Source organism: Strigops habroptila, chromosome 11, assembly GCF_004027225.2.
Source record: "Strigops habroptila isolate Jane chromosome 11, bStrHab1.2.pri, whole genome shotgun sequence".
In the NCBI taxonomy this organism is placed as follows: domain Eukaryota; kingdom Metazoa; phylum Chordata; class Aves; order Psittaciformes; family Psittacidae; genus Strigops; species Strigops habroptila.
The window spans coordinates 22,520,914-22,543,611 of NC_046360.1; the positions used below are offsets into that span (position 1 = coordinate 22,520,914).

Here is a 22,698-nt window from a genome sequence, read left to right on the forward strand (position 1 = left end):
CTTCTGTCTCTCTTTCCTTTTTCTTGTCTTCCAGTTTTGACTGTACTAACACCATTGCTACTCTTAGAGTGTTACCTTCTCCTAGTACCGGTACTTGGCCATCAGACACTATGAGGAGACTGGCTTTTCGAGGTGCTGGTTGTACTCTGGTAAATCTGGTAAATTATTGACTGTATGTGCACCATTCTCTCCATTCCTCTGCCCTAGGATTTTGCTTTTCTTTATCCTGACTGTTAATTACTCCTACCTTATTCTTATTCATCTCATTTGTGTGCTTGAAATTAATTCTGTCTCTAACATAAACGCTCTAATGCAGTTATATTGTGCTGCCATACCTTGTAAATCAACTGAGTGCTTCCTAGAAGAAATTCCTTGATTTGGTTGGAAAATGGGTGTAAGCTGGGATAGATGCATCTATTCTGTCTTCAGCCTTTGAGACAGCTACAAATAAAGATATTTTTCTGATGCTATCACTGGAAGCTGGGAAAGAGCCAACAACTTGTTCTGTAATTTACCATAGTTGTTGGATGGTGGTTATTTGTCACTGTTTGTGTCGGTAAGTGGAAAGCTATGGCCAAAAAAGGAGGTGGCTTTTTCTGCTTCTTGCTGATTGAGCCATTCATCCTACACTTAACGTGGGAGCAGTGGGTCACGTGATGGTCCAGAGTGTTTTTGGCTTGAATCTAAGACAAGGTACTCAGCAGCCATTTGAATATTTGTTTGTGATTTGTTCACTTCCTGGTTTGGGTTTGTTGGTTGGTTTTGGTTGTGGGTTTGTTTTGGTTTGGTTTTGTTGTTGGGTTGGCTTTTGTTGGTTTGTTGGTATTTTTTGTTCATATGTATTAATGTGCTTTTACACCAGAACTGAGCATGTGTTTCTGTACAGCTTTTTGCTCTAAACAGCGGTTCTTGCTTAGTTATCATGAATGAAATGAGGTATCAAAACGTAGATAGTTTAAGTACATATCCTAGTAAGAGCTGCTGAATTCATCTGCATTACTGTGAGCCTTAGGTTTTCTGGCATTGCTGTCATAAGTGACTAAAACTCTAGGACCACTCTGATTTCCCTTTACTCTTGCCAATTTTCAAAAAGCTGGCGTTTAGATATACGGCTTGAGTGAGCTGTAGTATATAACAAATACATGTGGCTCATCCTGGGCATTGCTAGGTTTATAGTTAGCTCTCACCAGAGAGTTTGGATGCAATGCCATGAGTTTAAGAACATTTGTCTTCATTATAGAAGAAGTTGGATTCCATGGGTTCCAAGAGGCGAAGAGCTACCTCTCCTTCCAGCAGCGTCAGCGGAGGAGACTTTGATGATGCCCACCACTCCACAAATATACCAGGCCCGAGCAGAAAGAGGAGGAGACTTTCCAATCTCCCAACTGTAGATCCTGTTAGTACCTTCTTATTATGAACAATGTTTTTTCTTGGTGATACTGTATCCCTTTCTGGGAAATGCAGGCTTATAAAATAGATGATCATGTGTAGCACATATGTAGTAGCCCTGGATCTGTTGCTGCCTTGGCTAACTTTGTTTAGGATCTTGTTTGGTTTTGGCTTGTTCTTGTCTTCCCAGTTTCATGTTTTTCTTTCCCATTTTCCTTTTGCTGCCTTCCCTCCCCCCCCACCCCGATGATTTTAGCAGACAGAGGGATGTTGGAGAAGGTGCTGAAATCATAACATGTGCAAGTTGAGAGCTGTGTCTGAGTAGCAAATGCAGAGACAGATAAGTGGGGAATGGCACAGGCAGTGATTGCTCAAGTGCACAGTGTCTCTGTTATGCCTTTGAGATAGCAGTCTAATTTTGATTAATTGCAGGGCAGAAGAACCCCTGTTTTTGTTTTAGATGTCTGTAACTCAGTGAGAATTGTACTGAATTAATTTACATTTTGGGTGTTTTATTTAGAGTTAGCATTGAAAGAAAGCTCCCTGTGTTCAAAAAAATAAATTAGAATTCTGCAGTACTTGTCAGGTATTGTACTAATGTGTGAAATGCAGCAGTTTCTTCACATTTCTCCTTTAGAGCACACTGTGGATTGGCAGCTTGTCTTCCCATTCTTAGTAGGCTTTGATTTGTTACCTTCTTAAAATTTTCTCCTTTTTCATTGCTTTATTGTTTTTGCATTTTAGATTGCTGTATGCCATGAACTTTACAACACCATCAGAGATTACAAAGATGAACAGGGCAGGCTCCTTTGTGAGCTTTTCATTAGGGCACCGAAGCGGAGGTAAGACCATGGTTCTGGTTAAGCCTCGAACCTGAGATTTAATCATGGAGTAAATGGGTATTGAGGAATACTTCAGTATTAATAGCTGTGAAAAATTTAATCTAAATTTCTCATAGTTTCACACCAGTGTTTGATCCAAGTATTTGAGGTAATTATTCAATGGGGCATGATAACATTCGTGTCCTTTTTCAGTCAAAAAAGGATACACCCAATTAATTTAAAACATTTCTTATGACACCTGCATAAAACATCTGTGCCTTCAACTATAAAATGTTCCACATAAGTGGTGTGATGTAATAAAGGCATATCTTGGGGAAGATTAATGGAAGTGACCCTTGAAAATGCAGTAGATAAAGTAAGAGACTGAATTTTATCTTAAACTCGGAAAACTGAGGATGATAACAGAGCATGTAATATTTTAAGCCTACTAATAAACTGCTGTCCAGCTATTTTAGCTGTAACAAAAATGCATTGGAACTTTTTTTGTTTTATTTAGTCTTAGACACGTACAAACTTTAGTGCTGTGGTTTTGGTTTTACTGCTTGGAATATAATGCCTGTTTTTGCCATCGCAACAGAAATCAGCCAGATTATTATGAAGTGGTCTCTCAGCCAATTGATTTAATGAAAATCCAACAAAAGCTAAAGATGGAGGAATATGATGACGTGAATGTGCTGACTGCAGATTTTCAGCTTCTCTTCAACAACGCAAAGGCTTACTATAAGGTGAGGAAAATACATGTAAAGGCTCAAATTCATTGTAAAAAGTCGTCAAGTTATGTTTAAATTCTTCCTTGGTTTGGCCAAAAAACTTTTCAGTTTAGCCATTATTATTGGAAAGAGAACAGCACATGTTGCAGTTATTTGCGTGTATTTCCCTAAGGTTGACCATATCATTGTAAGATGTCCAACCACAGCAATTTTTTCTGTGGAAAACTACGAAATAATGTGGGGAGGATCTTTGTGTAGTTTAATAAAAGAGATAGAAAGCAAAAATAGAGATATAAATTGAGAAAAATTCTCCTCTATCAAAGCCTTCCCATTTTACAACACGCTCTGTGTAACGTTTTGAAATATAAAAAGATGATTTTCCCTCTAAAATGAAGAGTTTATAAATAGCAGGAGGTGTACAGTAACACTGTTGAATCTTTCTCTTCCATTGACCACTTAATAATACGAAAACGAGGCACATTGATTATCATGGTCAGTGGTGATAGATTTTGAGTGTAGGTGACGATGTATTTCATCAAGGGTGCAACCCCAATGTCCATTCCCCCATACTGGGTGTGTGTTTTATTTTAGATGTTAATGGTTTTTATTGCAGTTGCCATAAGGAAGTGGGAAAAAAATTGGATGAATGTGGTTTAATGGAAGGCTATGTTAAATACGTAAAACAGTGAAATTGTATGTAGTGACCGAGATGAAACAGCAAATCTAAAACTGCTGAAGTTACCTTTCATTTATCTTTGACTTTGGAGATGATCCAAATGACTGCTTTCTGAATAACCCAACCAGCATAGGCAGGTGACATTGAGAAAAGCAGTGTTTGTTTTGCTTATGTTTCTGTATGTCTGAGTGTAGCTTTTTGAAAAACAGTCAGATTTATGGAATAAAACATTTGCACATTCTGGTTCCAGTAGGAAAAGTACAAAGATTTCCAAATTGGTTGTGTGCTCCTGAAGCTTTGCAAGGCACTTGCCCATTAATGTTGGCGTTTTCATGGTTTCTTTTGCCTACAGAATGGTGGACTCAGAATTATGCCTGTATTGTAAAAATCGTGCATGTAGAATAGAAATAAGTAGCCATCATTCTAGGGTGAAGAAATGTTGACATTTCCAGAGAAATGAGGAGTTGTGAGCTGGCGATGCGGCACACAAACACTGCCTCTTCTTTTTTCTTCTTTTACCTTACCCACGCAGTTCCAATGACGCATATAAAATAGGGAGGTTGATTCATTGTCAAGGTCTTTATTACAGCAGGAGTTTTATTGGCAGTGCTGGATTAGAATGGAAACCTTTGGGTTTTTTAGTATTTTGGTTCAAGTCTTACGCTTTGGAGTGTCTTGCATTAATACAGAAGGAAGCAGATGAGTGGAGCAGAATATTCTTTAAATCTGTTCTTCATGATTAACACCTGGTCTAACATCTTGAGAATATTTAATGCTAGTAAGGTAGGCTTAAGGATAGTTCTCATATTGGTTTCTCATTTGTGTTGCAAGCTGTCAGAGGTTGAGAGAGGGAAGTAAGATGAGCGTAATCTGCAGTAAAAAAGTGACATATCTGCAGGAATATCTGAAAGAGAGGTGAAGTGACAGAAGAAAGGGAAAGAAAAATACATAAGAGTGGAAAAGCTGTCTTTTTTCTGAGTAACATTCCTAAGTAGTAATGTTATAGGCACATACTTGTCTGCCACTACAACTCTGTATTTACAAAACTTAATTTGCTGACTAATGCATCTAGCTCTGCCAAAAAATATACCTAGCTGTGTATCCAGGTGATAGCATGTTGTCAATTTCTTTGGAATTTCAGTTAATGCTGCATGTAAATCATGGAAGTATTTTCAAAGATCTTGGCACACTTAATAGCATTCTTCTTCTGAAATTAATTAATTAAAAACAGAAATTAATTTTCAAGTGCCACACAATGGCAGCAGTATTTGCTTAAATCACATTTCTGGCATACTGATATTTAGTCTATTTTAAATATCAGTAGTGTTATGCATCAACAAAACTTAATGATTTTTCCACATTCATCCAATAGGTTTGTCCAAGTGTTAACCCAATTAATTTTATTGCTAAGTTTTCTGAAAGACTTAAATGCTTTAGTGTGATAGAAGTTGTATTTTCTAGTGCTCGTTTCGATTCTTAACATCTCTGTTGAAAAAAAACCGAAGCAGGAATTTCCCAGGATTTCTATTATGTATTTATTTAATGCATTTAATACGATTCAACTAATAATTTACACATTTCCTTCAGATAAGAATGATCTGAATTTTGAGTAGAGTGTTTGATTTGTTTTTGCAGCCTGATTCTCCTGAATATAAAGCTGCCTGCAAATTATGGGAGCTGTATTTACGCACAAAGAATGAATTTGTTCAGAAAGGTGATGCTGAGGAGGAAGATGATGATGAGGAAGGACATGACAATCAAGAATTAGTAAGTGTGGGCATTGTAGGAGGCCGTGGCTGTGTATGTCAGCTGACTGTGAGAGGGAGGTTGGCTCTGTGTGTGAGTAAGCTTTAAATTTTTTCATAGTTAAATTATGCCCCAAAAAGTATTTCTGATACCAGTTTATTAGTTAAAAATTTCACAGCATTTTATGTGTGTTTCACTTTTGCCTAGCAAAAAAAAAGTTATGACCTTTTCTGATACAGATAAAATGTGGTTGTGGTTTAGTTGGAACTAATATGACGTGTGCTTGATATCATGCCAACATTGAGGTTTGGTGCAAGCAAGCTTCATGTCCAGTGGCATTGTTTTTCAGCATGTGTCCCATTCAGTTAATGCAGCTGTTCCTGAAGTGTTTCATAAGCTGGATAAGACAGTAGGAAGTTTGGGCTTGTCTGGTGTTTGTGATGTTGGGGTGCATGTTTTCAGTAATATTGACAACCAAGTCATAATGTATGTCGGACAATCTGCAGTGTAAATGTGAAATTATAGTTTTTCTCATGTGCTTTACCTAAATGCATAACCAACATTGTTTTAGAAAGATGCATCTGTGTTTTGTAGCTGGTTTTTTCTGTCTTTGAAAAGTCAATTCCTGTATTTTAGTGCAACTTAAAGCACTCCACAATGGCTGCTATTAAAACTTTTTGTGATGTCATTTCTTATTAGTCATCTCCAGGTTACCTGAAGGAAATTCTTGAACAGCTTCTTGAAGCTATAGCTGTTGCCACAAACCCATCAGGACGCCTCATCAGTGAACTGTTTCAGAAGCTTCCCTCTAAAGTGGTGGGTATTTTAATAATACAGGTTGTGTTTTAAGATGGAAACCTGGACATTTATGTAACTGGTGTTACACACTATCATGGGCACACTCAGGATGCAGTTTTTTGTTATTGTTTCCTCAGTGGCAAACTCCAGCTGTTTTTAGAGCTTCCTTCCCTTCTTTGCTCCTACCCACTCGTTCTCAGCCCTTTACTGGAATCTAGGGCTTGCCCTGTTTTGCCAGTTTAGGTAATTATGGGGGGTTTTTTTGGTGCAGAGTTTTTAATCTTTTAAAATATGTCTGATTTCACTGTTCTGTTTCAGGGTGTGACATAAGTTTAACCAGCAAAATAAATACTCTGAACACCATCACTATGTATTTGGCTTTCAGACAGAACTGTTCCTTTATATCAGTTTATTGATGAATTATAATTCCTTTTTTCAGCCTTATGAGCTGGCTCACCAAAATTGAAGCCTATTGCTATGCTTCTGAAGCTTACACTGTTTTTATCTGCAGTTCAACTCATAGCTCATTCTATGAGCTACTAGAACAATAGCTTTGTGACTGTTTATAGTAATAATATAGATTATTTTTCTTTTCCAGCAATATCCAGATTATTATGCAATAATAAAGGAGCCCATAGATCTTAAAACTATTGCCCAAAGGATACAGGTACAGTACGAGCATGTTAATGTGTCAGAGTATATACTTGTTTAACAGCGAGCACTCTAAAATTGTAAGGAGCCAAAGCTTGTGGTGGTATGAAAGACAATGTATTTTTCCCCTGCTATTTAAAAATCTGAACACTGTTAGTGCTGCAGAAATAGCTGGTTGAAGATGAGACATTGTAAACTGTAGAGTACTGGCATTAAGCCTGAATATCTTGGGTTGCTTGATGTTTAATGGTTTAAAGTAGTTTCTTGGCAAGTACTGCTAATGTAAAACATTGATGTATTGGAGCTTGGTCATGCATTAACATCACCTACTTTTGTTCTAGTGCTGTGAATAGCTGATTTGTACTGATGGATTTTTCATCTTACTTTTCCAGTAATATGAAATACTGTTCTGTAATTCTAGTATTTTGTATAGTAGTTTTGTATAGCACATAGACTAATTGAACTAGAGAATAGAGGTAAAATAACATTTTGTCAAAACCTTCAAAATTAAGGTAATCTAGTGTTTGGGTTTTTTTCAATCTTTTCTTAACATTTGTAGACTCTGTAAGGACTTAGCACTTATGTTTTAACTTTTTTCATGACTTTTTTCAGATACTTATCTGTCCTCTTTATAAATGTTCTTGTTTTTCTGTAAATGTTCCCTTTATTCTATATGAATTCCCTTTGCTTTTTGCTACTGACTCAGTTCTCATGCCATCTGAAGGTTGCCGCTTTAACCAGTTCTGTTTTTTGTTATATAGAATGGAACTTATAAAAGCATTCATGCAATGGCCAAGGATATAGATCTTCTGGCAAAGAATGCCAAAACCTACAACGAGCCCGGATCACAAGTGTTCAAGGTTAGATTCACTTATTCATAGTTTGATTTGAGTTCAGATTTTCTGTAGTACTTTCTGTGCTTATTGATCCTTAAAGGAGTCTTTAGCATAAGGCCCTAAAGACTGTTTGCAATTAAGAAAGAAAAAGCTAATAGTGGCTTTTCCTTTTTTTTTTTATATATATTGCTTTTAGTATAATTGGAGTGCATGTAAGGTTTTTTTGCTGAGGTATGTGATTTTTTCCAATTAGACTTTATCTTGGGATATGAGTTACATGACTTCTTTGGAGGAATGGAGGATCCTTGTACTTGTGATTGAAGTTGAAATGCCTGAACCTACAGGTTCAAGTGATAGTGGTTGTACTCAGCTGCTATCTCTTTCCAGATTGCAGGAACTATTTATGGTGTTCATCATAAACTTCAAAACTGGAGTCATGCCTTCTCTGCATAGTTTTTGAAGATCCTCTTCCTTTTAGCCATGTTTTTGTGACAAATTGCACCTCCTATCTTTTCAAACTGAGTTTGCCAGCTTTTTGTGTTTATTATTTTGTGATTTTCACATTACTGTTTCCATGTACTCTAGAAGTAAGAGAATTTCAATGGTAGATTATTCCTTTGTGTGCTCAGTTTTTAGGGGCTTTGTAGGGAGAGACCTTATATATGTATAACACTATCATGTAAATGGTTCTTGGACTTTTCCAATTACACTTCTGTTGGGATTGTACTTTCAATTCCTGGTGGCATAACTCACTTGTAACCTCACTCAAAACTTGTAATCTCTATCTTGTGAACTGTTACTTCAAGTATTGAGTCCATGGGTGTAGAATGAGAGAGAGCAAGTGACGTAAATCTCAGTAATGGTAGTAACTTTGTGATTGTAAAAGCACAGAAAGTAATTTCCCTCTTTAGCTCAAAGTGGCATTTGTGCATATTTGCAAATTGTAGGGGGTTTTGTGTGTGTTTGTTTTTGATTTTTTTTTAAGGTTATGACAAAAAAGAGCTCAAAGCTACTCAGCTGTTTATTCTATTCAGTTTTTGCAGGCCACTGTAGGTGTATTTAAGGCAGACTTTGTACTATGTTTCATTTCTCATGCAAAATAGTTTTATATCTAAATGTAAAAACCCCTTCATTTTTGTTTTAGATTTTTAGATAGATGGGTATTCCTGAGTATAACATTCTTCACTTTCAACATTAAACAAAAAAATTCTTTTAATTGACAGGATGCAAATGCGATTAAAAAAATATTTAATATGAAAAAGGCTGAAATTGAACACAGTGAGTTGGCCAAGTCAAGTCTCCGAATCAGGTACTGCAAATAGAGTTCTTTTTGTAACCTCATATAAAAATCTCTATAGACATTCCCTTAATTTTGCTGTGGACAATACAGTGGGAAATGATTGCTTGAAAACTTAGTTTATTGTTTTAAAAGTGAAAAAATATAAAATAGTTTTTGGAAGGAAACTTTTTATTGAAATACTTGTGTGGTGAAATATTTCTGGGCTGTTCTTGAAGATCACAGAAAAAGGTATCAGTGGATCATTTATAACTCAAGCTATGGCAAACTTCCACCATGCATTTATAAATTAATAACAGAAAAGGAATGGTAAGAAACATGGTGGTTTGTTGTGCTTTGCTTTATGAAAAATGCTGGATATTCTTGAACCTTGTTAAGAGCTTGCTATTAATTAGGTAGGGGCAGAAACATAGGAACAAGACCTCAGGCAAAATATATTTAGAAGGAAGTCCACATTGTATAAACTCTTGTTTGAAAACTAGTTTCTAGCTATGAAAACAAGCACAGGACCCTGAAGATCTGGACTTAGTGAAGCATAAATTTGATCTTGAACAGGCAAGTATAAAATACAGCTCATAGCTCTATTTATTTCACGGAATGATTTTATTTAGGAAATGGCATTTTCTTCCTGTGAAAATCATAATGTACAGAGAAGCGATGCAGTCATTTTAGATGTTTCTTATCTGAAATGCAATTAGATTTCTTCTCATACAAACTTTTTTCTTATGAGTAGCTCTTAAAAATAGGTTTAGACGTTATTTGCCAGTATGAGCCATGTCATTTATCTGGAAGATAAAGCAATGTCTTGCAAGTCATCCCAGAGTTAGCAAACTCTTTACAAGGTGGGCTATCTTTATGTATTTGAGCTGTTTACTGGAATTTGATGCTGGAAAATAGCTGCTGTCGTTTCCTGCAAAGGTTTGTATGGTTCAACTGTAAACACCAGGACTCCCTCATCTTACTGAAAGGCAGTTTACGTTTTTTTTTTGTTGTCTGAAAAATGTGTGGATGGTCCCAATATTAAAAGTGTTGTCTGGAATTGTGATGTGTGAAAGACATGAAAATTACCTGGTCGATTCTTACTATTTGGTCCTTTGAGGCATTCAGCCTCTATAGTGTTTTTTCTGGTTCCTTTGTTCAGCATTTGTATGCTTCCTGTGAGCATATAAAAATATAAAAGCAGAAATACTGTAAGGGAGTAATTCCTGACATATGTTTAAATGATCTTCCTTCTTAAAAGTATGTGTAGTGCCAGAAGACCTTGATTCTACAGACACTGAATATACATACGTGTTTGTTTTGCAGTAACTAGAATTACATACAGGCATAGAGGTTTGCTATTTGAATTGTAATTTTATTTTTATCACTGTTGTTTTTCTTCAAAATGAAGCTGTTTGCGTAAGAAGGGATGACAGATAAATCACACTGGTATTTGTTAGTTGAATTCCTCTCTTACACTGCCAACCCATTTCCATTCCTCCGCTTCTCAGCTACCTTATTCTAGATGTTCTTTTATGTACTGTGTTCTCAATAGAGCTGCAAATCCTGAAGTAATCTGAATGTCAGAATAATTGACAGCTCCCTTTTTTGTTTCTCAGACTTGGCAAAATATTAAATATAATACCTGAAGCAGACTACAATAATATTGGGCTGAATGTAAAAAAAACTTGGGGTGAGAGAAAAGTATCATGAAAACCAAACTTTTCATGTGCTGTTCTGCATCTCACTGGTTGCTTTTTTTATTGAACCATTATTCTTTTTTTGTTTCTTTCTGCTGAATTAGCATCACAAAATAATTATTTTCTTAACTGCTTAATTGTCTCAAAGGGGAGTCTCCTTTACCTACTGCTAATTTTGGTAAAATACCCCCATAAGTTCATTAAAAGTTAATTTACTCTATTTTTCTTCTGAATTTACATATCTTTGTCATTGATCGATCTGGATCAAATTCATCATATTGCTATTAACCTGTTCTACAGACATGTTGTCTCTGTGTTTAAAATCATGCTTTTCTGTTGCAGAGTTCATTGTATTCTTTGTCATACTAAGTTGCTCTTTGTTGGTGCATTTAACTGTCGTCCCTTAAATAAAATGGCAAAATAAAGTGGCTTGACAATATGCACTGTCAGGCAACTTGACAGTGATTTTGTGAAGTATTGATAAAAGATGATTGAATCTGTGTGATGAGCTTTATCTGGATGCTAAGGAACATTTTGTTGGCTGCTTTCGCTGCTATTGTAGGCTGAGCTGTGTGTATAGCTATTAATCCTCAATCTAAATGTTACCTTCCTCTGACTTTGTAAACAAAATCGATGTTAATGCTGGGGCACTAAATGTATCTTAGTGTTACTTTGCTGTTAGCTTTAAAACATTTTATATCTGTCTCTGAACCTTTTGGCTGATCTATCAAAGTAATTCTGTAAAAAGCTTTATCCTTGCTGCGCCTTTTCTTGGGTCTAAGGTGGGCCTCTTTTTTTTCCCCTTTCCTTGGCTTGTCTCTTCTACCTTAAGGACTCCATCAAATTTGACTGCTTCCAAGCTGACAGGTCCTTCCTCACAGGGTAAAGGCAGTGTTGGTGATGAGAGAAATTCTTCTAACAAATATTATCGGTAAGTAAATTGTGGACTTGGAGGGAAAGGTGGGTCATCATCTTATCGAGATACTAAAATGTCATTGATTTGGTTTGGGTTTTGGTTTGGGGGTTTTTTTGGTTTATTGAAGCAAGTACTCTTCAATATTGGTGCAAATACTTTTGAGATTCAAATAGGTTTCAGTCAAATATCTATTAAATATGATTTAATAAGTTACTTTCCTGTAATTACTCTTCCGTGTTTGATTTTATATTTAACATTTCAAAACACCTGTCATGAAATACTCTATATGTAATTATTTCCTTAGAAATGTTCTGAAGAACAATATTTTAAGCTTCATTACAAAATAGAGCAGCTGAAAAAAACCATGGAAATGTGTTGTAAACTAGAAAAATTATATTTGGAGACTAAAAAGAAATAATTAGTAGGACTGAATAATTAAGAGATGGCTGTGGAAACCGATGAAGCCTGTAAAAAGAAAGTATTGCATTTGGGATGCATTTATGACCAACTTCCTGAGTAGACTGGATTACTGGATCCGCGCAAAGATTTCAGCCATTATCCAGGCGAGCACGTTGACTCTGATGTTGGGATAATGGAGCCAGTAGCCTGGAGTTAGGGTAAGGAAGCCAGACAGCTGGGATCCCTTTCTAGGGAAGGGAGCATTGACAATGTTGTCGAAAAAGGGGCACAAGTCCTCAGCCTCTGGACATGACTCCTGTCAGGCATATAATGTCTCCCTTCCATCAAGGAAAATGTTATATGTAACCCAGGCAAATGGGCCACCATGGAGAAAAGTATCTAGTACCTGAGGGAATTACTGGATGGAGCTGGAGGTGATTTATGATGACATGGACAAGAAGCAGTTCTCCAAAGATCCAGATGAAGTGCGCACAACCCACGTGGTGAAGTTTGTATGAAGTAACCATTGTATGCTAATGCATTGGCAGTAATGACCTCTCTATCAAGTGCCCCAGAAGAATGATTTCATATGGGTCCCTGAGCAACGACAAGCGTCTGACACAAATTAAACAGGAGATAATTGATGCAGTAGCCCTTTGGCCAGTCCACGCAGGGCAAGATATAAAAAATACACGTAACACTACAGCTGGGGAGAATGGTTCTACCTGGAGCCTCTGGCAGAAAGCATCGGGGGACACTCGAAGTTAAACCTTAGGGTTTTGGAGTCGGGAATACAGAGGATCTGAGGGCCGCTATACTCCCACTGAAAAAGAGATATTGGTGGCGTATGAAGGGGTTCAAGCTGCTTTGGCGATGGTTGGTACTGAAGCACAGCTCCTCTTGGCACCCCAACTGCTGGTGCTGAACTGGAAGTTCAAAGGGAGGGTCTCCTCTACACATCATGCAGTTGATGCTATATGGAGTTAGTGGGTCACACTGATCACACAACAGGCTTGAAGAGGAAACCCTGTTTACCAGTCTTGCTCATCAGCGATCACTTTCTTTGACCTTCCTTTTCTGCTTGACATAACTGTAGAAGCCTCAACAAGAGCCTGTGAGTGTGATGCTTCCTGTAGCTGGAGTAAGAAGGCTCCATCAATAGCGTTGTCCTCAGTGGGCAGCCTGAGGTAGACACTCACAAGGTTTCCTTTGTTGCCTTGGTCCCTGATTCTTACCCACAAGCTTTCAACCCGCTCATGGCAAAATACGGAGAGGCCTGGCGGGTTATGCCTCTCCCACAAACCTGCCAAGGCACCCCGCCTGGGTGCACTTGGATGAGTAATGCAGGAGGATGGGGAAGTCCAATGCGTACCTCAAGGGGATTTGATTCTGGCTGAGAAGAGACAGCGATTTGAATTCTGTGATGTTACTTGCTATGTAATACTGTATGTTATCACTACTGTGGTTGCTATATACCATATCAGCTGTATTGTAATAAGATTTACCCAGATTAATGAAAAAATCGTTCTGAATTTTGATGAAACTGGGCAAAGTGCAGTCATGATAGAACCAGAATTGGCTTCAGCATGCATCAGTGCGACACCATACACCTTCTTTCCTGCCCTGAAGGACTGTTATGACAGATGGAGCCCAAGGTCATGGACTAAATGAACTCAGTGGACATTTCAGAGGAATGGCTCATAGACGAAGGGAACAATATCTGAGTATATATCAAAAGACAGGAAAGGATGTATTGGAAAGTGTGGGACCTGGGCATGCATGACAGCAACCCGTCTGCTTTTTCCCAGCCTTCACTTTGCTCCCACAGGGCAAGGCTGAGCCCATTGCTGGAGGTGCCTAAAGACCTGACCTACTGAAAAAGCAGAGATCGTCAGGCATAGCCTACATGTAGGTCTGGGACAAAAGGGAGGAAGAGAGGAATGCTAAAGAAGTCTTTGTGATACCATAGTCAGTGTGGATGTTGATCTACACAGAAAGCAGAGGAAGCTGCTTCGCGTATAGGCACTGTGTGTGCTGAAAATGAGTAAGGTGGGAATGGAGAAATGGAAGAAGATAGCTTATACAGTTTACAGTGTGCTGGATTCCTTCTTGTAGACAAATCCTTGTAAAGCAGGATCAATAACAACGTTACTCATGTGAGGGACTCGTTATCGTCTCCTCCCTCAGTAATTCAAATACTCAAGTAGTCAAAATAGGGCAGAAGATAGCTAGCTTGAGCTCTAGCTTTCTGATGGTGTGTCCAGTTTTTCAGTTTGATGGACTGCCTCAAAATAGAGGCAGATTCAGGGGTTGTTAACAGCTTCTCTTATTCAGGGCTCCAGTGTTTTCTTGTGCAGTCATGTCTTGTGCAGACATGACTGACTCTAGGCAACCATCATGAGTTTCACGTTTACTTACACACTCTAAGTGACTGTTAATGGTTAATGTGATAACCCTTTTTTTAATTTGCATGTTTTTTTTACTTCTCTTTCATAGTAACAAAAGATCAGCCCAAGGGGATCGTTTATCAGCAATAACCATGGCATTGCAATATGGATCAGAAAGTGATGAGGATGCAGCTTTGGCAGGTAGGAACTGAAATGCAGTTTCTCTGTTTTCTTTAACTGTTTGGAATAAGCAAAACTGTAGGACTTCTGATACGTTCAAATATCTTTATTTCGAAAGTCTTTTGCAATGTTTCCAAACTCAGCATGTAATTCTGTTAAATTCAATCCCTGTTCTCTCTAAGTACAAATGTATAAATGTACAGCTGGTAAGACAGGGTAGGTCAAACTTGCTTGCATGCTTTGAATTTAGTGTGTGTGTTTCCAAGTATCCTTATCCAAGCTTTAGGAAACTGTTGCACATTTTTATTCCCCCTAATGTGAAACAGGAGTGGAGACACTGGGTAAGACATTGGGTGCTTCTTATAGTAAAAGAGATTTACAGTGCTACAATTGTTTGAGAGAAATCTCACTGACACTGGCTTGTTTTTTCTTGCTCTCTTGTGCCGTTGGGTCTTCTAAGTATGTCTCAGATTTTATTTTTGAAGGTGAAGATAATCTATGAGGTGTAAGGATAGATAAATGTGAGAACATAATTTAGAAATATCTGGTCTAGCCTAGCAGGCATGAAATTTTGCATGAAGGTTTATGTTAAAACAAAAGCATGTAAAAAGGCATGCCTTCATAGAGCACTCTGTTTCATAAGCATGCTTTAGCTTTATACTGTACGGATATATGCCATAATATATGCATTATATCAGATATTTCAGTATCAGTCATAAATTGTTATAGGTTGTCTTTTAAGCTAGGTTGTCTTGATAGTTACATTCTCAGCACCTTCCTTGCTTTCATCTCAGAGGCAGTTTCTGAAATGTTTTATACATCTTCAGTTTTATTTTTTGTTAACATTTTTTCTGCATTGGTGTGAAATGATGCATCTCTTCAGTTTATATTTTTGGGGCATTTATTTCACACCTAGAAATTGAATTGTGTTCACCACTGTTTTCCAATGGATGGACATGCTGTAGATTTTTTTTGGACCATTTTGCTGCAAACAAAAGCACTTTCACTTCTGATTATCCCAGAGTTGAGTTATCGCTTCAGAGCAGCTGCTTTCTGGGATGTGTGAGGAGTATTTATTGGCTTGGTTCAATGTGATTATTAGCTGCTATTTTTGCAAATTGTAATTCTGTAAACATACACAGCTTTTTATGTCTTTATGTGGTTTAAATTCTTGAAGTGATTTAACCACTTTCAGGTGCTACCCTTAATATGGACGTTATTGTTATTTTCATGAGGCCTTTCATATGCATCCAAGCTCTTTTCCTTGCTGCTGTCACAGCTCTTCTGTCTTTATTGCATTCACCAAAGGGGCAATGTCAGTTTTTTTAGAAGACCTCTGTCACCCTTCAGGTTTTCTGTCCCTCCAACATGCTACTTGGACATCCCTATGCTTCCAGTCTCTGCATGAAAAAGATTTTTATTTAAACCAAGTCTTTTTATTAGTTGCTCTGGAATCTCATCTTTTTTCCTTCCACTGAGGCTTGTTAAAATAAATGAGAAGTAGGCTGCATGACTGAACATGAAGAGAATTTTCTCCTTGTCCATATAGAGAACTAAATCTTATGAGCTTCTTGGATTGTAGCAGGTGCTTAAGCAATGAACAATATCTGTTTCCAGCTTGAAGTTTATCCTCACATTTTCAGAGGGTGTCATGGTGTGGTGGAGCTTGTAGATTTCCAGCTCAAACGTACTAGGGCATGAGCAGCTTCTGCAGCATCCTTGCTCGCCATTATAAATCTGTAAAGGCAGGCACAGATGGTCATTCTGTACTACTTATTTATAAGTATTTCATTTTGTAAACAAAGCTATTTAGTTTATTATTATTTAATTTAGAAATGTTTTAAGACTGGATGCTGCCTTTGGTTTTACTAGCATCTATGTTCAGTTAGACTTTGAGCATTCATGGCTGTCTAGGTGCTTTGGGACCACAAAGGAGACAGTGTTTAAAGCAAATAACTTACCGAGTAAAGACTAATTTGCTTTCACATACACACAAATACTCTCTCTCTGCTCTTCTTCTGTCTCATCATTGAGTAAGAGTACATGATTATGATAGATGCATTTATATCTGATAATAAAGTTCAGTTCCAGTTGTAAATTAGATGGCTTCCTCCTTTTGCAGTGAAGTCAATTTAACATCACTCCATTATGAAGCTGGCCCTTTATTAGGAAGCAGTCACTGTGGTATGGAATGGACAGCAGGAAATACTTTTTGTTTGGGACTGTTGAATGGCAGATACTTTGTGGTTATGGTTTGCTGCAGGGTTTTTTATTTCTCTTGTTAACTGTAGTAGTGGTAACAGCTGCATGAAAGAGCAATAACTGACTGTTACTTCACTGCCAGCGAGTGCTTGGTGGGGATAAGGCACCTGGTGCTACTGCATATTAAACGATCTATGGTCTTGCATTAGATTGTTTCATAGCAAAATATGGTTTTTTTCTGTCTTCTGCTCTGAATAATACATTCTTCATCAGTTCTTAAGAGAACAGATTTTATACTAGAACACTAATTTTCTGAATATGTAAGAATATAAGTTTGACACATCACTTTTAAAGAACATACACATCATAATGAAAATGTTTATAGCTGTATTACAATATTATGTAAACACTTTCCTTTTAGTGCCTGTTTAATTTACTTAGACTTTTATTTTAGGGAATGCCTGGTGTTCTACTTTCAATGCAAAGCAAGTACTTTTCTTATTTAGGGTATTGAACTGCTTTGTTGCTGGCTGCCACATGTCAGAGGATAGCAATATACTTCACTAGTTTCTTATTTTTTTTCTTTTTCATAAAACCAAGTTCTGCTGGTTTTTCTACTCTGTTTCTTACTTTTTGATGGAGCTCTCAGAACTGAACTATTTGACTAAACAAAACCAAAGACAGTATTTTGCTGTGTAGTCTATTTTTGAAACTTACTTTACCTGATAGCATTCTCTTAGCTGTTAGCATTTATCTCCATGTTCAGGTACAGGAGAACATAGTGTTAACTCCAGTCTTCTGTTTCTACCTGAGTTACTCTGTCCAGCTGCTGCATTGCTGGCTACTGTGGTAGATGTGGTAGATGCTAGGCCATTAAGTGATGCTGACTGGCATACACATTAGGATAATTTGTAGGCATACACAAATTAGGATAATTTGGACTGTCTTCCCTGAATCAGTAATGAACATCTTTGTTATGTGTTTGCACGAGGTCTGCTTGTGTTTTAGTTTGCATCTAACTTGTCTGGTAGGTCCCATACGTCATACACTCGCATAGATCTGCAATGTCAGACTGCAGAGGAAAAGCGATAGTATTATGCTGTTATGTAGAGAGTGTCCTCTGGCTTTGTCATCATTTCAGTATGTCTTTATTGAACTTGGATAGAAAGCTTGAAACATTGCCAGCCTCTGCTGAGCAATAACAAAAATGCCAGCTGGAAACTTGGCGTGAGTGTTAGAGAACTGTCTTGTGTGTGACTGAATTACCAAGTGTGTCATCTGCCAAACTTTCTCTCAAACTTTAACTCTTAAGAAGGCAAAAAAAGGGTGAATAATTTAACTCCAGTATGTGCAAACTCACATAGATTTTATGTTATGCTTGTCTGCAAGCTACAAACTACACCATTTGTGTTACTGAGAAGTGTGGGAGGATTGGCCATTTATTTTTTCCATCCTATATTTCCACTACCAATGTTTTTTCGTTCATGTTGTGTTTCTGTTGCTTATGTAATGTTTCTCCTAATTTATCTACAGTAAATGTTAGTTCTTCATAGCATTTCTCTCATTCATCCTAATCCTGAAGTATAATATATATTTTATACAGATAACTAGGTTTGCTATAAAATTTGTAAATACTTTATTATGAAAGATTTATGCTAATTATATATATTAAAATATAAGATGCTAATAATATAATAATTCTAAAATATTATCCTTTATTTTGCTGTGTTTATTAGAGGTGCACCTTCAGGCTTTAATGTCAGTTTTTTCCTGCTAAACTTCACAATTTTTGAATTGATATGTGATTAGTATAGCTTAAAGGATTATAGAAATTTTGAAGTCACTTTTTTGATATATGTGCAAAAATTCATTTTGAATTTGGCCATTTGGCTTAACTGGCTAGGCACTTTTGAAAATTCCAGACATGGTTTGTCGGTTTGTATCCTTGTAGTGAGCTCTTGTCAGCATGACAGTAGTTCAGTATACAAATATATTTAGCACAAATACTAGTATTAATGGTTTGATGGGTAAATAAGGACGTAGCTGTTCTCTGGGTAGTGTGTGGGGTCTGATATATGAATGCTTCTCAGCACTTGTAGCTGGTAAGGGTGTATTACCAGTGGCAGAAATGAAGTCTCATCTGATAAGAGAGATTCTAATAACTAGATAAATTGCATTTTTTTTGTCAGCTTGAGGCTCATACAATAGATTTGTGATGTCCTTTTCTGAGGTATGAATCTGACTGCCAGAGAGTGGCTGAACACCCTCGCTTGAGGGACTGCCTTTTCTTCTGATTTAGATCTTTATTCATTTGAAAAGTCATTAAAAAAACCCACTCTGAGTTGTCCTGAGTTTCCCATTTTTCCTTTCTCTCTGTGCAGCCGCTGCTCGTTATGAAGAGGGAGAATCTGAAGCCGAGAGCATTACTTCCTTCATGGACACTTCTAATCCTCTTTATCAGCTTTATGACACAGTTAGAAGTTGCCGAAATAATCAGGGCCAGCTCATATCTGAACCCTTTTTCCACTTGCCCTCCAAGAAAAAGTATCCTGATTATTATCAGCAAATTAAAACACCTATTTCATTGCAGCAGATCAGGTAAGAAAACAGAATGCACACTACATCTGGTGCAAAACTATTCAAGAACCTATTTTATTTTCAGAATCCTACCTTGTAGTCAATTTGTCGATACCTAATGAGTGTATACCGTCTGTCCTCTACATTTGATTGCTGCTTGTTTCAACTCTGTCTGCATCAGTCTTTAGATCATCTTTTATAGATGGCTGCCATTTGGTTTATTTTCCATGGAGTTTCATTTGTAATGTGCCTTAAAGGTTGCCATATCAATAATTCTGAAGGCTAGGGGGACAGCAGAGGTGAAAGCTTCTGCAGAACCCGCCATTATTCTTTTTTCTTGGCCCTGATGGCTTGGTTACCTCTTGCTGCCATGTTTTTTAAATTAAGAGTCTTCAGCAATTTGAATTGTAGAAAGATATTTGTAATTATGTTCCTTTTGTCTTGGTCACAGTAAAACTGAGGATAATTATTCACGATGTAGCTAGTCTGGACTGAAGTAGGCAGTACACCCTTCATGAATCTGTGAGCCACGAAAGGTTCATCAGCTGCCAGAGTGCAGTTGTCACATCAAAAACCTGAGCGGTCCAAGATAAGTTACTGTGAAGGATATGTGCCACGGTCCTGAGCGTATTAACAGACCTTAACGGCACTGACCGGACTGGGGCTCCAGTTCCTGCCTGAGCTACACTGCAGGGCTGCTGATCCTTCAGTGAGTGAGGACTGGGCGCTAACACTGTTCTTGTGTTTGTAATCCACTCTGATAATGGGTCTAAATTTTACTTTTACCATAATATGATGTGCTAGACTTGGTGTAATTGTGAATAAGCAGTGTCTTTGTTAAATGAGAAAGAAACTAAGCTGGTTTTGTGGGGTTTGTTTGTTTGTTTGGGTTTTTTGGGGGGAGGGAAGGCAGTTGGGTTTTGTTTTTTGGTTTGGTTTTTTTTTTTTCCTTTCTTTTCTAACCTGTCAGAGGGTGTTTTGCATGTGCTGGGGAAAAAGTATGGAGCTGCCACACTGGTTATCTCTCCATCAGCAGCTTTAAAGCATTTTTTTCTTATGTCTTAGTACAGCTGTTGGCTTGGCAAAGAAAGTGTCTTGAACAAAGCACAAAATGTACTTGATGGAGGAAAAAAAAAAGATGAAATTGAGAAAAATCAGTGACAGTTGTCAGGAAGCTTTTTTTCTGAATGTACCAAAGAATATTGGTTCAAATTATGTATAAACAGGTCTAATTGGGAAAGACCTTCCATTAAAAATATACTTGATATCAGTCATAGGACACATAATTTGCCATAGGGAAGCAGCTGTGTTTCTGCTTTCCTTCCAGTGTAGGCAGGTTGCATCTGTCTATGTGAGCAGTACAGAAACTCCATGCAAATGTATGAAGAACTGTGGGGGGGGGGGAATACTTATTGCCTGGGCGCTTAGAAAAGAAAAAGGGACAGTCTCTTTAGAAATGAGTGTTTGTAGCTCACAAGTTCAAGTACAGGATTTGTAATAGGCCAACTTTTTTAGCAATGTTCGAAATTGTGGTTTGTGTTTTTTGGTGGTGGTGAAACTTTCTGTGTTTTGTGGGTTTGGGCTTTTTTAAGATATACGTACAAAGAGTATATCTTGTGTTCACAGATGGGGACAGAAAATTGTCCTAGTGAAAAGTTGAAGGTGTTGAAGTAAAGGCTGGCATTCCTGTCTCCACTTTGGCATCTGGCTACCTAGGCTATCCTGCTAGAGTGCACTGTGAAATGTGTGGCCGTTGCAAATTTTACAGGTAGTCATATATTTTAGGAGTTTTTGTGTGTGTTAAATGCAGGAAAAGCCTTACAAAATAGTGTATAATTTCTAGAGAGAGAGAATGGGTATATTTTGTTTTAATGAGATGTTCATTATACCTATCCCACAATCACCTTATGAGCATTATCATCCTCAGTCGTTTGAGCTGAGTGCAGATCCCAAGCTGTTCCTGAATGTGGGATGGAATCCTGCTGATGGCTTTAGTTTTCTGCTGGTTTCCTCCTGACTTGCTCTTTACAGAATCTCAGAAGAGCTGAGGTGGGAAGCGAGACCATCAGGTCCAACCCCTGTGTATAGCATGGTCACTCAGAGCCAGTTGCCCAGGACTGTATCCAGTCAGGTTTTGAATACCTCCAGAAACAGAGACTCCACAACCTCCCTGGGAACCAGCCTCACAGTACCCTTGTGTTCAGATGAAATTTCACTTGTTTCAAGTTGTTCCCGTTACCTCTTGCCCTGTCACAATGCGTACCTGAGATGAGTAGAACAAGAGTAGCCTGTTTAAAATGAAAGGCATGACACTCTTGAGGGCTGTGACTTTCAGGTATGGTAAAAGTGCATGGTTTGGAGGTTACTTGGCATTGCTGGTGAAAAGTCATTCTGTATAAGCGACCAGAGGAATAGTTGGGAAATAATGCAAGAGAATGTGTTCAGTTACCCAGTACTTGAGTGCTAGATCCTGGCGCTTTTATAGGAACTGTGTTCCTAATTAAATTTTACAACATTGGTAACTGTGGTCCCTAAAGCAAGTGAATCAGGCTTTTCTACACCCAAAGAGGGAAGCGCTCCAGGGAATTCCCTGGCAGCAATTCTCTCCTGAACACGTGTGAGAGTGGTGTGCATGCACGGGCACTGAAATCAGTGTCTTCATTGGCACACCCTGGTGTCTTGAGCTCCAGGAACCTGGGGTTATAGTTTATGTTTAAAATAGTGCCTGGATCTAATGTAAACCAGAGTTGGTTTTGTGTGATGTCTACTTTTTGAGGATTTAAAATGCATTTTTCTTATGAATGTGCATCCTTTTGGACAATGGTCTGCGACACAGGAATCTAAACATTACATTTCACTGCACTGGGGTGTGTTGAGGTTCTCCTGGAACTGTGAGATTTGTGGTGGGTCTTATTGCCTTTGGATTAATTATTTGAGTTGACTTGTACTAAATACGAACATACTTTGTGTTATAATTTCACAAGTTCTAGTAATATTGCAAATAAAGGAGTGGAACTTACCTTGAAGTAATGGAGACTGCTCTCGGGATTAAAGCCTGAATGGTTTATAGTGAACTTTTTATTTTATTTAAAACAACAGAGCTTAAGCCCATTATAACTTCTTAATTTAAAAAAAGAAAAAAGTACATTAAGATTTTATTATTACATTGACTTTTGAAAAATAATATGACATTGTGTTTCATGTGTTTATGGATGAGCCAGCTGGAAAAGTATGCTCTACAGAAAAAAATGTCTTTATAATAGAAAGAGTACCCTGTAAATTTTCCCTTCATCTGAGATTTAGCAGTTCTTTCCTTCCTTTCACTTAATAGAGTTTCGTACTTGTTGAATATTGTACATTTTTTAGATCTTCTGTCTGTATAACCAATTTTCCAACCTTAGCAAGTGCTTTCA

The 22,698-nt window shown here is 37.6% G+C and overlaps 1 protein-coding gene across 12 annotated transcripts in view; it reads left to right on the forward strand.

The window, feature by feature from the left end:
- PBRM1 (polybromo 1) overlaps positions 1-22,698 on the forward strand; it is a 67,223-nt gene that overhangs the window by 2,763 nt on the left and 41,762 nt on the right. For 5 of the 12 annotated variants that reach the window (XM_030502133.1, XM_030502142.1, XM_030502131.1 and 2 more), the window contains exons 2-13: positions 35-149; positions 1,241-1,396; positions 2,134-2,231; positions 2,809-2,956; positions 5,253-5,384; positions 6,063-6,179; positions 6,760-6,828; positions 7,574-7,672; positions 8,872-8,957; positions 11,457-11,555; positions 14,436-14,527; positions 19,090-19,306. In XM_030502133.1, coding sequence (XP_030357993.1) covers positions 111-149; positions 1,241-1,396; positions 2,134-2,231; positions 2,809-2,956; positions 5,253-5,384; positions 6,063-6,179; positions 6,760-6,828; positions 7,574-7,672; positions 8,872-8,957; positions 11,457-11,555; positions 14,436-14,527; positions 19,090-19,306 — 1,352 coding nt within the window. In that variant the 5' untranslated portion in view covers positions 35-110. Of the gene's footprint in view, positions 1-34; positions 150-1,240; positions 1,397-2,133; positions 2,232-2,808; positions 2,957-5,252; positions 5,385-6,062; positions 6,180-6,759; positions 6,829-7,573; positions 7,673-8,871; positions 8,958-11,456; positions 11,556-14,435; positions 14,528-19,089; positions 19,307-22,698 lie in introns of those variants that run through there. The other 7 variants (XM_030502138.1, XM_030502137.1, XM_030502132.1 and 4 more) reach the window with 5 other exon arrangements.